Raw genomic sequence first — 16,394 nt, forward strand, 5'->3', positions numbered from 1 at the left:
GGGGCTTGAACTCATGATCTTGAGATCAGATGTCGCATGCTGTACAGACTGAGTCAGCCAGGCACCCCTGTTTCATTTTTAAAGCAACGTGGGATCCTTGGTTCCTTAGTTTGGCCTAAGCGAAATTCTAAATATCAGTTCTAGACATTGAACAAAAACCAATTTTTTTAAGCCAATTATTTATTAACTGTCTTTTGAACCTTGTCTTTGGGCTGCACCACATCAGGATAAAAATTTAGGGCTGTCTGGGTGGCTCAGTCAGTTAAATGTTCGACTTCAGCTCAGATCATGATCTCCTGGTTGATGAGTTCAAGTTCCACGTCCGGCTCTGTGCTGACAGCTCAGAGACTGGAGCCTGCTTTGGATGCTATGTCTCCCTCTCTCTGCCAGTCCCCTGCTCATGCTCTGTCTCTCTCTCTCAAAAATAAATAAACATTAAAAACATAGTTTTAAAATTACAAGATACTGTTATTTAGTTTAAAAAATATGATCAGAACATTTTGTGTTCTAGGGGTTATTGATATTAAATGACTGAACGTTCAGTTTAGCTGTTAAAACCTTTAACCTCTTTCACTTACCGGTATATCTTCTATTATAGGTAGTTATTTATGAAAAGCCTTTCTTTGAAGGAAAATGTATGGAACTAGAAACAGAGATGTGCAGGTTTATGGCGGAAGCAGGTGAAACAGAAGGAATAACTGATGACAGTTTGCCATTTATGTCAGTGGGGTCGATGAAGGTTCTGAGAGGAATGTAAGTAGATGGAAGTAACCTGAGGAGTTTCTTTTTTATCGTTTTAGTGAGTAATATACATGCTCCACCCCCAACCATTACAGATAGTGTGGTAGAGTGAACTTCAGACATGTTCTTTTCAGTCCACTCTGACCTGGAGTTGACACAGCAGATCGAGGTGGTGGTTTGGGGTCAGTCAGCTGCACGAGACTGATAAATTGGCCCAGATTGATCAAATCTACATCTTATTAATATTATTCTCCAAACTGTTGAACTGTTAGTTTGCTTTCTATTTTTTATGATATTTTGCAGTTTATGTATCTTACATATTTCCTTTAGAAGTATATACTTAAAAGTCTTGTACATAGCCAAAAATATATAATATTTTAATTATGCTTTGATGAAAGTTTAGCCAGTTTTTTTGCTGAAGTTCTTTGGAGTCTTCTTATTAAACACACACACACACACATACACACACACACACACTCCCTACACTCCTTTACAGAACATTAATGTATGTTTCTTAGGTTATTCTTTAGGAGGCCATTCTATTAGTCACTTAAATTTTAGAGGAGAATTCCAATTGTCATAATGCATGAGTCTATGTGTAGCTTCATAACTGTTAGTATTTGTGAATGAAACTGATATATACATGGGAAAAATTTCAACACTGACGAAGATTACTGCTCCTTCATGTTTTTTCTCTTGCAGTTGGGTTGCTTATGAGAAGCCTGGATTTACAGGTCATCAGTATTTGCTCGAAGAAGGAGAGTACAAGGACTGGAAAGATTGGGGAGGTTACAATGGAGAACTTCAGTCATTACGACCTATATTAGGTGTAAGTTAAAGAAAAGCTAATGGCTAATACTTGATCTTTTTTGAATATGAATGGCTAACCTTTGAATTTTGATTTTTTTTTCTTAATAGGATTTTTCAAATGCTCACATGATCATGTACAGTGAAAAAAACTTTGGATCCAAAGGTTCCAGTATTGACGTATTAGGAATTGTTGCTAACTTAAAGGAGACCGGATATGGATTGAAGACCCAGTCTATTAATGTACTGAGTGGAGTGTAAGTGAAATAACCCAACCGGGGTTTTAACCATTTTTACTTTGCGTTGTATTAAACTAATAGCGTCTCTGACAGAGACAGAGCATCTCTGACAGAGTAGGCACTCAGGAAATAAACATATCAATGACTGAACATTAAGTCAGTCATTTAATGTGTATTGCCACAATATTTTCATAACTGCTTTTTAACATCTTTCTCATATAATCTTTTTTTCATGTGTCATGTAACATTGCAGTAGACTTTTGGGTTTCAGGATAGAAATTCACCGGTGCACTTCTCTTACCATTCTGCATGGAAAGATTCCCTGGATTTCTTATGATGGGAATCAAATAAAAAATAATCTTAACACTAGAAACCTGAGGTTGGGATAAAGTCCCATTTGATTTTCCTACAGTCCTTGCAGGGGAGGAAAAATTTTATTCTACGCATCGAGATTCTTCTGTTAATTAAATTGACACAAGACAGATTAACAGGAGAAAAAAATCACCAAAGTTTAATTACATGTTCAGGGAGGCCCAATAATGAAACTGAGACCCAAAGAAATGACCGAGGCAGGTGAGTTTTAAATATTTTAGACAGAAAGACAATACATTTGTGAGGAATTGGCAGGATAAAACTTGTTTGGGAGCTTTAATTAGTATGGAATTGTAAACAGAATTTGTCTAATGTAGTAAATTGATAAAAAGTAACAAGGTTTGTTTATACAGTCTTCTCAGCTCTAAAGTCCCTATCTCTGGTGATGAAGGCGTGTCTCTACCTCCTGGTACAGGGAGGACACCTTTCACATGGGAGATTTGTTTATTATTATTTATTATTTATTATCTCTGCTTTCAGGGAGACAGAGGAGGGTCTGAGTGTCTTTATTGCACAGGCTTTACTTTGAAATAATACTGATTATGCCATTGTGGCAGATTTTAGGGTGGCCTGCCCTGAGCACCTATATCTACACCTGCACCGTTTCGTTTCTTCACTATTATTTTGACCTAAAAATAATTGTTTCAGCATACCCGGAGTTAGCAATTGAATGCTTTATTAACGTAAGCTTTTATTGAAAGATGGTCAGAAAAGACTCTTGGGGATGCATATGACTGCAAGCCAAACTAAATTGGTATAAGTGATAAAAATGGAATTTATTGGCCTATATAACTTAAAAGTCCTGGAAAGGGGGTATGTGTGGCTTAGTCGGTTAAGCATCTGACTCTTGATCTTGGCTTTTGTCATGGTCTCAGGATTGTGCGATGGAGCCCTGCATTGGGCTCAGAGTGGAGCATGGAGCCTGCTTGGGATTCTCTCTCAATTTCTCTCTCTCTCTCTCTGCCCCTTCCCCACTTGTGTTCTTCCTCCTGCCCCGCTCCCCTTAAAATAAATAAACTAAAAAAAAAAAAAAAGTCCTGGACAAGATTTTGCCTCATTCATGGCTGGATATAGGGTTTAGACACTGGCATTAGAACTTGCTCTCGGTCTCTTGACTAGGCTTTTTTTCTGTGCTGGCTTCATTTTAGGCAGACCACTTCCATCTGGTACATTAGCTACTTATTGTTCTTCCATCTCACTGTATCCAGTGGAAAGGACTTCTCTTTCCCACAAAAGCTCCAGGTTTTGGTTTGATTCTGTAGGCTTGGGACATGTGTACGTGCCTGAGCCAATCACTGTAGTCAAGGAGATGATCGTGCCTATGTTATATGCCCAACTCTGGAGTAGTGTAGGGTCAGTCCCATAGAAGCCACTTTTATATGATCAGGGTGGGTTGTTCCCCAGGAACATCAGAAATAATGAGGACAGATACTGGATGGGCAAAACAGGTGTCTATTAAAATAAGTTATACAATTATTCTTATGATCCAGGTTGATGTCAGTTATAGTTGGGTATAAGTGAGAGTATTCTTAAATAATCATATGAATTTATTTGACATTGGTTCTGTTGAAAAGGTTTGTTAGGTTTTTTGTTTTTAAATTTTATTTTAGAGCATATGCAAGCAGGTGTGAGGGGCAGAGAGAGAAAGAATCTTAAGCAGGCTCCACACTCAGCATGGAGCCCGATGCGAGGCTCAATCTCACGACCCTGTGATCATGACCTGAGCCCAAACCAAGAGTTGGACACTTGACCAACTGAGCCACCCAGGCACCCTGATGTTAGGTTTTTTTATGTCATGAGTAACCTAGGCTATTTGGATCATTCTAACCTCAACCCATTTGTATTTCATGGAGCCCTCCTGTAGTGTCCCTGGATATCTGAGATGTGTGTACAATGTAATATGCTTTACTGTTAGTCATGTTCACCAAATCCTTGTGTAGGTTGCTGCTTGTGGTGCCCTCTTGATAGGGTGACATCTGGGATTTCTGGGTCTTCCTTCTTAGCAGGAAGTGCCTTCTGTGTCCTGCTCTGGAACCCTAACATCTTACCATCTGCCATAGACTAAAGGTATTAGTATGGCAATTCTCTGAGATAATGCTGTGGTTCTACAGTATTTTAGACTGCCTTTATTTAAAGCTAATTATTTAGAAGGAAAACAGTGACCAATTCAGTCTGGACAAATAGTTGTACATTTTGGTACTCACCAGGTGTGTTGGTTCCATTAGTCAGAGTCCAGTCATGCTTCCCAGCAGAGGAAGCAACAGGAAGCTGGCTAGAATTCTCTTAGGGCATTTATGTGCACGGTACTGTTAGCACAGGTAGAATTGTACCCAGAGCCAATCTTTTTTTTTTTTTTCTTTTTTTTAGCCCAGTCTTTGTTTGCTTGAAATTAGATTCCTTTATAAAATGTTGCTTTTATAGGTTTCTATTTTTAGTCATTTCTAGTTGTATTTCCTGGTTTAGTTTTTTTTTTTTTTTTCCTTTTCTTTTCTTTTTTTTTTAATAGCAGTTGAGTTGTGGTCTTGGGGGAAGTTGAAGGGAGGTGTGTACACATCACCACTTCCTTTCAAATTCTGTGGTTGTGGAAGGGCTGTGTGTACCAGGGCCAGCTGCTTCCTCACAGGTCATTTAGTTGGTTATCTGACAAATATTTGTTGAGGTCTGTTATGTGCAAAGCATTATATTATGTCCTCACAGAGGTCACAGCATTTGTATAAAACAATCATTGCTACGAAAGACCTAGAGATTAAGGGCTCTGGGAGTCTACTGAGCAGAGAGAGATTAATTTCCAATGTGGACACAGGGAAGACTTTGGCCAGAGAGGTAGCATTGCAGCTGAGCCTTGTGAGGCAGGTAGGCTGAGGTGTGCCAACATGAGGGAGGAAGACTAGCCTATTTGTTTGTAATAGTTTCAAAGAAGAATGATTGTAATGACTTTATTCTTATTAGTAAATAAGCATTTTAGTTTGGTTATTTCTCAGTATGGAACTCAAAAGCTTTTCAGAAAAACTTTTTTGAGATTCTTGTTCTGGAAGTGTCTTGCAGGAGGTTCACTTTCACATGGGTAATAAAGTCCCTGGGAGGTAAATTCATTTTTAGCTCAGAAACAGAGACCAGCCTTCAGGAAGGGATGCTCATGAATCCGACCGTTGAGGTTTTGGGAACTGCATTCCGTTTCTTACTGAAACAGAAGAAACTCCCTTTCACCGCCCTGCTGATCAGCGTCAGGTTCTACACTGTGCTCTTGTTCACATGGGGGCAACTGGGCTCGTTGTTTTGAAACTGAGAACAAAATGAAATATTTCTAGAGTCCACCTGAAAAAATTAAAACTGCTGTTGCTTTAAATTCTTTTTCCTTTTCTCTTCCATGGAAGGGCTGGTTTGCCCCACTGCCCCTACGTTCCGAGCAGGGATTCCACTTCCACGAGGCTGGGACCTGCACATACTTGTAGCAGCCCCCCTCCCCGCCACCCCACCAACCTCATAAACAGAGAAGCGTTGATTCATGTGTACAGAATCTGTTTAAACAAGGACAGTAAGGAATTTTCTTCGTAAGAGTCTCAAGTAGAAGTTATAGATCTACCAGAGAATCTCAGACCTGAGTTTTAGGGTTGTTTTTTTTTTTTTTTTTTTTACGCTCATATGCATCAGTGATTCATCTGGGGCCGCATCTTGGAAGGAAAACAACACTACTGTCAATTCAAGTAACGTCTTAATAAGTGGTTGGTTTGTTTCAGCCTCAGTGAATTAGGCTTATGTGGTGTTGGGTGTTTGCTTACAAGTGATTTGTTTTAGTTTTATCGGGAAATAGAGCATTCACACTTGGTTAAAAAAAAAAAAAACAAAAACGTGCTGGATAAACCTACTTTCAAGGTTCACTTGGTTGTTCTTCCCCCCCCTATATTTGGTCTTTCCCCACTCACAGCCCTTTCCCTTCCAAACCTTGAGGTCAGTCAATCAAGCAAAAAGGTCTTTTAACCCTCTGTTCTTTAACTTGTTACAGAGCCCGCCAGAAATACTTTTTTTTGTGATACGGCTATGACCTCTTTTTCTTTCTTTTCTTTTTTTTTTTTTAAGTCCTGGGTTTTGTGAAATAGATTTTTCTTGCCATGCACCTACTCCTCCCCACATAGCAGAATTCCATGTTCTTGCTTGGCTTTTGCTTCTCTTCATGAGGCAAAGTCCGTGTGAGCAGAAGCCACACACTCAGGTTCCCAGGAGCCATAGAACCTCACATGATGTCAGCCCTGGGATCCTGGCCAAGCCCTCTACTTACAAATGAGAATACGAACTTTCACAAAGGTTAAGTGAGCCCTTCAAAGTTATCTGAAAGTTAATGTCCCGACCATAGCTGGAACTAGGTCTCCTAATTCCTGACCTCACCATGTTAAAGAACAGGTTTTAAAAATTGCTAATGAGGTTCTGAAATGGAGTAGTATTTTCTGAAATATGATGGGACTGGCCTTCTAGCAGTTACTCTGTTCATTTGGGCAGAAGTGTGTGTACAGACATTAGCTGTCATAAGCTACGTAACACTGGAGATTTTTACAGTGTTCTTTTTTTCTCCTTGATTGCTGTTCATTTCCTAGTAACGACTGTATCTGAGTTTTTGTATAAAGTCAAGCCCTTTTGGTAGTAAAATCATAATCTGTCATAATTATGAAGCGTGTGGACTATTTTAAGTCTGGTGTAATGGAAGAGTAAATGAAAGGAAACTTAACAGGGCCGGTGGCAGCTTGGGTCATGAAGTGAAGAGAGCGTGGGGGGAGCCCCAGGAGATTCCATCATGGACTCAGTCATCCCTGGCCACTAACTGATTGTGTCACCTTCCCGTTCAAAACAAACACCAATAAGTAATTACGTGTGATACTTTTCCTCCTCACACGCCTAGCGTCATTTAGTTTCTGGCATATGATAAATGGCCAGTCAAGGTTTGTTGAAAGAATCAGGGAATTAACTTTTCTGTGTCTTTAGGTTTTCCTTTCTGTAAAATGGGAAAACCAGTACCTCCCTAGATTAAATGTGGTCATAGATGTGAAAGCATTTTGGAAAGTTGTGAGTATGTATACAAGCACCTAGGTATTATTCCTTTCATCTGTGAGCAGATCAGTAGGGCAGTGAATTAACTCAGGAGGTGCAGAATTATCTGTTGAATATAATGGAATTGAAAAAATTCCCGACATCCGGATGGCCAACAGGCACATGAAAAGATGTTCAACGTCGCTCCTTATCAGGGAAATACAAATCAAAACCACACTCAGATACCACCTCACGCCAGTCAGAGTGGCCAAAATGAAGAAATTAGGAGACTATAGATGCTGGAGAGGATGTGGAGAAACAGGAACCCTCTTGCACTGTTGGTGGGAATGCAAACTGGTGCAGCCGCTCTGGAAAGCAGTGTGGAGGTTCCTCAGAAAATTAAAAATAGACCCACCCTATGACCCAGTAATAGCACTGCTAGGAATTTACCCAAGGGATACAGGAGTACTGATGCATAGGGGCACTTGTACCCCAATGTTTACAGCAGCACTCTCAACAATAGCCAAATTATGGAAAGAGCCTAAATGTCCATCAACTGATGAATGGATAAAGAAATTGTGGTTTATATACACAATGGAATACTACGTGGCAATGAGAAAAAATGAAATATGGCCTTTTGTAGCAACGTGGATGGAACTGGAAAGTGTGATGCTAAGTGAAATAAGCCATACAGAGAAAGACAGATACCGTATGGTTTCACTCTTATGTGGATCCTGAGAAACGTAACAGAAACCCATGGGGGAGGGGAAGGAAAAAAAAAAAAAAAAAAAGAGGTTAGAGTGGGAGAGAGCCAAAGCATAAGAGACTGTTAAAAACTGAGAACAAACTGAGGGTTGATGGGGGGTGGGAGGGAGGGCAGGGTGGGTGATGGGTATTGAGGAGGGCACCTTTTGGGATGAGCACTGGGTGTTGTATGGAAACCAATTTGACAGTAAATTTCATATATTAAAAAATAAAAATATATATATATATAAAATTAAAAAAAAAAATTCCCTTCAGAGACTATCTTTGGCTAGGAAGTAGCATCAATAAGTTGGTTTTGTTATCCTGGTTTAATTATCCTGAGTGTGGATCACTTGAAAGATGACAAAAGAAAACCTCCCAAAAGAGATTTTAGTGTTTCTGAGCATCTGTTCAGTTTTGCTTACTACATAGTCATGTCACATTGGAAATCCTGTTCCAAATAAAATTTTACTTAGGTGTATTTTTTTAAAGCCTCTCTTCTGTTACCTTTTTCCACTATGCTTTATTGTGTAATAGAGACATAGTTTCTTGTACTCTTTCTGGAAAACTATTAATGTCAAAAATAAAAAGAACTCTCACTTGCTTTTTAAGAGAACTTTACAGATATTTCTTGGAAGTCCAAGTTGTTTCCTTAGAATAGGATTAGAGGGGCACCAGGGTGGCTCAGTTGTTTGAGTGTCAGACTTTGGCTCAGGTCATGATCTCACAGTTCATGAGTTCAAGCCCTGCATCAGGCTCCACACTATCAGAGTGGAGCCTATCTGATAGTGTGGAGCCTGCTTGGGATTCCATCTCTCTCTCTCTCTGCCCCTCCCCTGCTTGCTCACTCTCTCAAAATAAATAAATAATCTTTTAAAAAAAATTATTTTTTATTTATTTTTTATTTTTTTAACTTTTTTTTTGACGTTTATTTATTTTTGAGACAGAGAGAGACAGAGCATATGAACAGGGGAGGGTCAGAGAAAGAGGGAGACACAGAATCAGAAGCAGGCTCCAGGCTCTACGCTGTCAGCACAGAGCCCGATGGCGGGGCTTGAACCCACAAACTGTGAGATCATGACCCGAGCCGAAGTCAGACACTCAACTGACTGGGCCACCCAGGCGCCCCAAGACATGAGCCATATTAATAAGAAAAGATAAGAGCAGAGTGGAACTGCCATATACCAAGAGTAAGCTTGGTGTGTGGAAGGGAGATTAAGACCAGTGAGATGACGGGCACAAGGGAGGAAAAAGCAAAAGAAGAATGGAAATGAGAGAGATAAAGCAACAGCCAGATCAAGCAGAGCAGGGAGTATGGATTTTATTCTAAGAGTGACTGCAAATATTTAGAGTTTTTAACAGAAAATTACTTGTAATTTCTCTCTTCAGCATTTCCATCTGTACATTCCACTACTATAGTACATGCTTCTGTAATACATTTCTTCACTAACGTTACTTATCACTTATTTCCAACATGTCTTTTCTACTAAACTGTTAGCTCTTTAAGAGCAGGGACTGTATTGATTTATCCACCTTCTTGTATGCCCAGTTCATAGTGCAGTGCATAATATATGGCAGTGCTAAGTAAATGATTACTGAATGAACAAATGGGTATTTTATTTGTTCATAAACCTCTACTCCTGGTTGTAACCTTTCTATTAAATTCTGGTCTCATACTTGCAAATGCTACTGGCATTTTCAATTAACTGTCCAATTTTTTTTTTCCTCAAGTTCAACTACAAACTCATTATTTCATTCCAACTTCTCCATATTTATTGGTTAATATCAACTTCTTTCTAGTTTCCTCAGAAATGTTAGAGTACTGAGGCACCTGGGTGGCTCAGTCTGTTTAGGGTCCAACTTCAGCTCAGGTCATGATCTCTCAGCTCGTGGGTTCGACCTTGTTTTGGGCTCTGTGCTGACAGCTCAGAGCCTGGAGTCTGCTTCAGATTCTGTGTCTCTGTCTCTCTCTGCCCCTCCCCTGCTCATGCTCTGTCTCCCTCTCTCTCTGAAAAACAAATAAACACTGAAAAAAATTAGAAATTTTAGAATACTTTGATTCTTCTGATATTGGGAATTTTCTTTACTTCATTGACTCTAGCACTGGTTCAGACTTTCATTATTTAACCTGGAACCATCCAACAGACTTTTATCTGGCTAGGACATTCTGACTTAAATTTCTTCTCTTTTCACATTGATACCACATATCTCTGCAAGATCATTGTCGCTGAAGTGTCATTTTATTCATAAGTTTGTTCATTGTTCTATTTATCAACCATTTTTCACACTAATGTGTGTTTGATATGTGGCATTTTCTTGTATAAATCCTTAATTAGTGCTCACATGAACTATATGAGATAGTATTTTTATCTCCATTTTATAGGTAAGGAAAATGAGATTTTGGTATGTCAGGCTACCTGCTTAAGGTTACTTTTTTTTTTTTTAAGTTTATTTATTTATTTTGAATGAGAGAGGAGGAGAGAGCACAAGTGTGAAGGGGCAGAAAGAGAGCAAGAGAGAGAGAGGATCCCAAGCAGGCCCATGCTGACAGTGATGTGGAGCTCAAACTCACAAACTGTGAGATCATAACCTGAGCCAAAATCAACTGAGCCATCCAGGAGCCTCCAGGTTACTATTACACCAATAAGGAAATGGTAGGGCTGAGATTTGAACACAGGTCTATTTAGCTGGGAAAACTAAACTTTAGTTATTGCATTCATGAGTGGTATCTCAAGCTTAAATTCCTGCTTGTCTTTGGAGGTTATCCATGATACAGCCTACCAGTCTTACTGAACTTCTTATGACTGCTGAATTTGCATCCTGCATTTCACATTTCAAATGTTTTTCTAGTTATCTTCTGGGCATTGACCTTTTTACTTCAATTACATTGTAAGCTCCTTAAGATCAGATATGATGTATTACTCTTACGTTTCTGTGAAGGTCTGCTAATGTGGTGTGCACAGGACATATTCTCAGTAAAAAAACTGACAAATCTTTAGCACAGTCCTTGGCACATATGCATGCTTAATAAATGGTAACAATGATTATTATTTATTATTACTGAAGAGCTGATACATTAAACTTAAGTTCTAAAAAGATAACTATAGAGAAGCCTGGGTGGCTCAGTCAGTTAAGTGTGCGACTCTTGATTTTGGCTCAGGTCATGATCTCACGGTTTGTGGCTTGGAGCCGCATACCGGGCTCTGAGCAGAGCCTGCTAGAGAGTCTCTCTGCCCCTCCCCCACTCACACTCTCAAATAAACATTAAAAATTTTTTTTGAAAAAGATACCATCGAATTCCGATCTCTGCCTCAATCCTAAGAAATTTTTGCTTACCTTCTTTATGATCTAAACAGTTTTCCATACTAAGTTTGTTCATTTTAGTCCCATCCTACCCTTTCTATTAAGTGGCATCAACTACAATATAGATCTCACCATAACATCAACAAGCAGCAACATTCCGTCAACTATTACTGCTCTTTTTGAGAGTGCTTTGAAGAAAAACAAGGAATAGTTGCAGTAATTTTTTTCAGATGATTGTTAACGCGCTTGCTATCTATCTATCTATCTATCGATTTAACTTTAACAAAGTTTACTAGAAGTGTCTGTTCCAGACTTCTGGCTCAAGTTTCATACTTACAGTGACTCGTGCAATCAGGTTAACTCCCTTGCTCTACAAGCCCTCCTTCGCATCTCAGCTTGAAGTTGAATTGTCCCAGATGCAATAATTGGAACTTCCAGCCCCCTGACCCCAAGGTGCCCGGGAATGCAATCTAAAAAAATTTTTAAGAGCAGTTTAAAAGAAAAACTTTACAGATACTTCTCGGAAGTCCACGTTGTTCCCTTAGAATAGAATTAGAGGGGCACCTGGGTGGCTTAGGCCACCTGAGCCAGTGTCTGACTCTGGCTCAGGTCATGATCTTACCAGTTTGTGAGCTCGACCCCCACTCAGGGCTCTGCACTCTCTCTCCCTCTCTCTCTGTACCTCATGGGATTCTCTGTCTCTCTCTGCCCCCTTGCTCATTTGCACACTCTCTAAAAAATAAATAAGAATTCGAAAACAATATCCCCATGGGAGCTTTCTCAGGGAATAGGATTTGACAAGTGAGAACACCAAAAAGTTCATGTAAAGATACTCTTACACCAAAAGGTTCGTGTAAAGATATTCTTTCACTTGTCACTTTGACTTGTCATACAGACAGATCTCCCAAAAGATTAATAGAGAATCAGAAAAATTATTAAGATTACTGATTATTAAAACAAATGAAAATTTCTGTATGATACATATTTACTTAAATGTGTTTGATAGTTTTATTATACATGTCAACTATCAACTATGACAAGTAGATGTTTGTGTTTCTTTAGATGGGTAGCCTATGAAAATCCTGACTTCACAGGAGAACAATATATACTGGATAAAGGTTTCTATACCAGTTTTGAGGACTGGGGAGGCAAAAATTGTAAGATCTCTTCTGTTCAACCCATATATTTGGTAAGGAATTCTACTTTTGTATGAGAATATTTAACTGAATTCTGGATTTCCTTAATGTGTACTTCGGGTTCATGTAATACTTAACAGTACAGAAACTATTCTGAGGTTATTTTTAACAGTAATTGCTAATGATCTAGAAGAAAAAAAAATGTTTTCAAGATGTCTGCTCTACTCATTTCCTTCTCTCTTCCCCTTAAATTTTTTTAGGATTCTTTCACTGGCCCAAGGAGACGAAATCAGGTAATTTAAAAAATAATCTATTTTTTATAATTAGGGGCCTTCCATTGAAAAGCTGACCTTATGTGTAAAATGTCAGGCATTTGGGATATTTTGTTAGTTTTACTTATTTTTATACCTCAAACCATAATTGTGTTTCTAAGTTAGATTTAGGTTTACTTTATAAATGCTTGAGAGCATTGACTCATATCTAGATATTTCTTATAAAATGCTCTTCTCAGGGTGCCTGGGTGGCTCAGTTGGTTAGGCTCTTGATCTCAGCTCAGGTCTTGATCTCAGGGTTGTGAGTTCAAGCCCTGCATTAGGCTCCATTCTGGACATGGACATACATACATAAAATGTTCTTCTTATGTAAAGTTGAATTTAATATCATTACATAGAATCAATTTGCTTAATACGCTAAGATTAATATCTCAAACAATACATACAGTTATTGTGGTAAACAGTAAAATGAATTTTCATATTTGCTGTGTCTACATTAGACAAACATTTTATACGGTCTCTCTCTCAAGCCTTTGTATGCTGTCTGCATCAACTGAAGTGTTACATTTGTTATTTAGGCTTTTTAATGGAAGTGTTCAGAATTCAGACAGCCGTAATTACAGAGGCACAAACACCACTGTAGCCTCCTTTATTGGCATACACAAGATTCTACTAAGTCAGCAAGTATCTTCCATTGAGAGGGAGGAAAACTATATTTCTAAAATACAGTTTCTTGTAAATGTTAGAACTGATGAACAATTACTTTTGGCCACAATAAAGCTTTAAAATGCCTCACAGCTTGTTGCGACAGGGTGTTCTATAGAAAGCTGCCTCAACTGTCGGATTGTCCTTTGATGTCTTTGAATCAAATAATCATGAATGGTGTGGCCAGAGTATTTCTAATTGATCACTAATGTAGAAGTGGAAAATTAAAGGATTTATAAAATTCATAGCAGTTTATTAACAGGTCATGTTTGCATCATCTCAAAGGCTGAATGAGTTAATATGTTTAGGAAAATAAGCTTACATATTTGTTTACTTTTTCAAAGATTCAGTTGTTTTCAGAACCACAGTTTCAAGGTCGCAGTCTAGGTTTCGAAGAAACAACAAGTCAAATTGATGATTCGTTTTCTACCAAGTCTTGCAGAGTTTTAGGAGGCAGGTAAGTAAAACGGTGGACTGGCAGGGCCTAATCCCCGGGAGAGTAGAATGCACGAATCAGCAAATCTTTAGGGACATCCCTAGGTGTTTGGCACTATATGAAACCACCAACGGTACAAGACCATGTTAGTACTGAGGTGCACCTTGTAGCATCTGAGCACTGGGCAGAGGACATGGGATCACTTTGGATGGAGAAGTTGAAAATCACCATGTCACTGTGCAATGGGATTCAGACCAGGTTGTCTACTCTCTAGCCTGTCCTGTCACCATAACGGGACTCTAGATAATCCCTCAGGTGCCTCCCAAGGTGGATTTTTTTTTTTTTTTTTTTTACAGGTAGATAGGCATTCTTTAAAAAAAGGTTTTTTATGTTTATTTTTGAGACAGCACGAGCAGGGGAGGGGCAGAGAGAGAGACGGAGACAGGCTCCAGGCTCCGAGCTGTCAGCACAGAGCCCGATGTGGGCCTCAAACTCACAGACTATGAGATCATAACCTGAGCCAAAGTTGGACACTGAACCGGCTGAGCCACCCAGGCGCCCCGGTAGATAGGCATTCTGCATGACAACAGTGTAATCATAAGAAGGGAAAGAAAGGCATGAGCCCAAAGTGCCGTGCTGAAAATAGTTTCATAAAAGCTTTACAGGGAGGGGAGAGCCCAAGGTCAGGGAAAGTTGGCTAGGAAACACTTGGAGCAAACTGTGCAGAAGGTGATGAGGAATCAAGTCTAATAATAATAGTAATAGTAATAGTGTCTTTAATCATACAGTTCTTTATGGTGTAAATAGCACCATCGTATCGGTTAGCACTGCACAGTGGGAACAGCACTGGCTTTGCATTCAAGTGCACAGATTTACAGTAACGATCTTGTTTATTAGCACACACCTCCGTCTCTGTCCTAGTTCCTCTTTATCCCCTGCCCTGCTTCACTTCTTACTACCAGACAGCTACTTTTGTTGTTGTGCATTTGTTGTCTGTCTCAGCTCACCAGAGTGTAGATTTTATGATAGCAGGGACTTCGTTTTGTCCTCTGTCCTATCCCCAGCAATGGAAAAGTACCTGATCTACAATTAGTCCTCAGTAAGCTTCCTTGGATTAAAAGAACAAACAAAAAGCCCCACCTCTTCTAAGGAAGCATGGAAAATCACCATCTTACTAGTAATGCTGGGGCCCTGAGGGGCTAAATGACTTATCTAAGTCACTATGGTAGTTTGACTCATGGCCCAGTACCGAGGCGCCGGAAATGAGGATAAAGGGAAGACGTTTGGGAAGGATGTTGGTAGACCCAAGGTGACTGATTAGCTGTGAAGGTTGAAGGATTATTCAGAGAGGACTCAAGGGCTAGAGGATGGTGGCACCCACGAGGGGAGCAAGGAGTACTACTGGAAGGTGCAGAGATAGAAACTGAAGATTTTGGGGAGAAAAATTTTGTTTCCCAAATGCAAAATTAACAACTGACTTATGAATATTCATTTGCAACACAATGGAAAAAAATAAACAGGTCTAGATATTTTTGAAGACAGAACAGTCAGCCACCGGCATTGTGTTTTATATATAGCAGGCTACCTATTCTTGAATAGGAATATTCAAATTACATATTGTACACGTCTGTGTTTTTTTCCTGTCATAGCTGGGTTGCATATGATGGAGAAAATTTCTCTGGTAATCAGTACGTGTTGGAAGAAGGCCACTATCCTTGTGTCTCTGCGATGGGATGCCTGCCTGAAGCAGCTTTCAGGTCTCTTCGTTTTATAGATGTTGTAAGTATAAAAATGTCAGTGTGAATATGGCGTCACAGAGATGTGTGGTTCACGCAGCTGACGGAAACCAGCAGGGAGGCTTCCTCAGGACTTAAAGTCAGAGGCACAGAAAACAGTTGCAATAGAACGTTCCAGCCTATAACTTTTTGGTCTCTTTTTAGAGCTTTAACATAGAAGTTGACTTTCTTTGCTGTTTTCTCAGACTTCAGGTCAAGGGTGTTCAGTCAGTCGCGGTATAGTCATCAGGGGTTCGTTCAAGGCCCCTCTCCTGTCTTTCTTCCATTGCATACCCGATCCCTATTTTTATTCCTCTCTCCTTTACAGGTACCCGTTCTAGTGTGTTTGGGATACAGCTTAGATATTCTTATAAAATGTTTTTTATTTTACTTACTTTATCCTCACATGCACACGTATCCCCGTTGACCTGTGTGGGAATCCCTTCGAGATATATATTTAAAAAGTAGATTTGCAGGATTCCACGTGCATGAATATTCAGCTTCTCTAAGTAATGCCAGATTCCACTACTTGGGATCTTTGCTGACAGAGCATGTGGATTCATTTTCTCCATCATTGCCATTACTGAGTATTTTCTGACTTTTGTCAATTTGAAGAAATTGGGTAGAAAGTATTTTCTCATTGTGTTATGTTTCACCAGTATCTCCTGCATTAGTCATTTGGATTTTCTATTCGGTGAATAGTCCGTTTTTGTATCCTTTGCCAAACTCTTTATAAAGTTTTCTGTATCTTTTGTTGTCACTGGGTTGCAGAAATTCTTCACAGTTTTTAAATCTATGGCTTTGTTGTCTTAGAAATTTGCAATCACGTCTTCTCCCAGTTTATC

At 39.3% G+C, this 16,394-nt stretch overlaps 1 protein-coding gene across 4 annotated transcripts in view; it reads left to right on the forward strand.

Moving 5' to 3' along the window:
* The window catches only part of CRYBG1 (crystallin beta-gamma domain containing 1), a 191,700-nt gene that overhangs the window by 164,653 nt on the left and 10,653 nt on the right, over positions 1–16,394 (forward strand). For all 4 annotated transcript variants that reach the window (XM_058734850.1, XM_058734847.1, XM_058734848.1 and 1 more), the window contains 7 exons: positions 599–753; positions 1,444–1,570; positions 1,660–1,805; positions 12,288–12,414; positions 12,622–12,654; positions 13,683–13,795; positions 15,424–15,553. In XM_058734850.1, coding sequence (XP_058590833.1) covers positions 599–753; positions 1,444–1,570; positions 1,660–1,805; positions 12,288–12,414; positions 12,622–12,654; positions 13,683–13,795; positions 15,424–15,553 — 831 coding nt within the window. The remainder of the gene's footprint in view (positions 1–598; positions 754–1,443; positions 1,571–1,659; positions 1,806–12,287; positions 12,415–12,621; positions 12,655–13,682; positions 13,796–15,423; positions 15,554–16,394) is intronic.

Source organism: Neofelis nebulosa, chromosome 6 (assembly GCF_028018385.1).
Source record: "Neofelis nebulosa isolate mNeoNeb1 chromosome 6, mNeoNeb1.pri, whole genome shotgun sequence".
Lineage (NCBI taxonomy): Eukaryota > Metazoa > Chordata > Mammalia > Carnivora > Felidae > Neofelis > Neofelis nebulosa.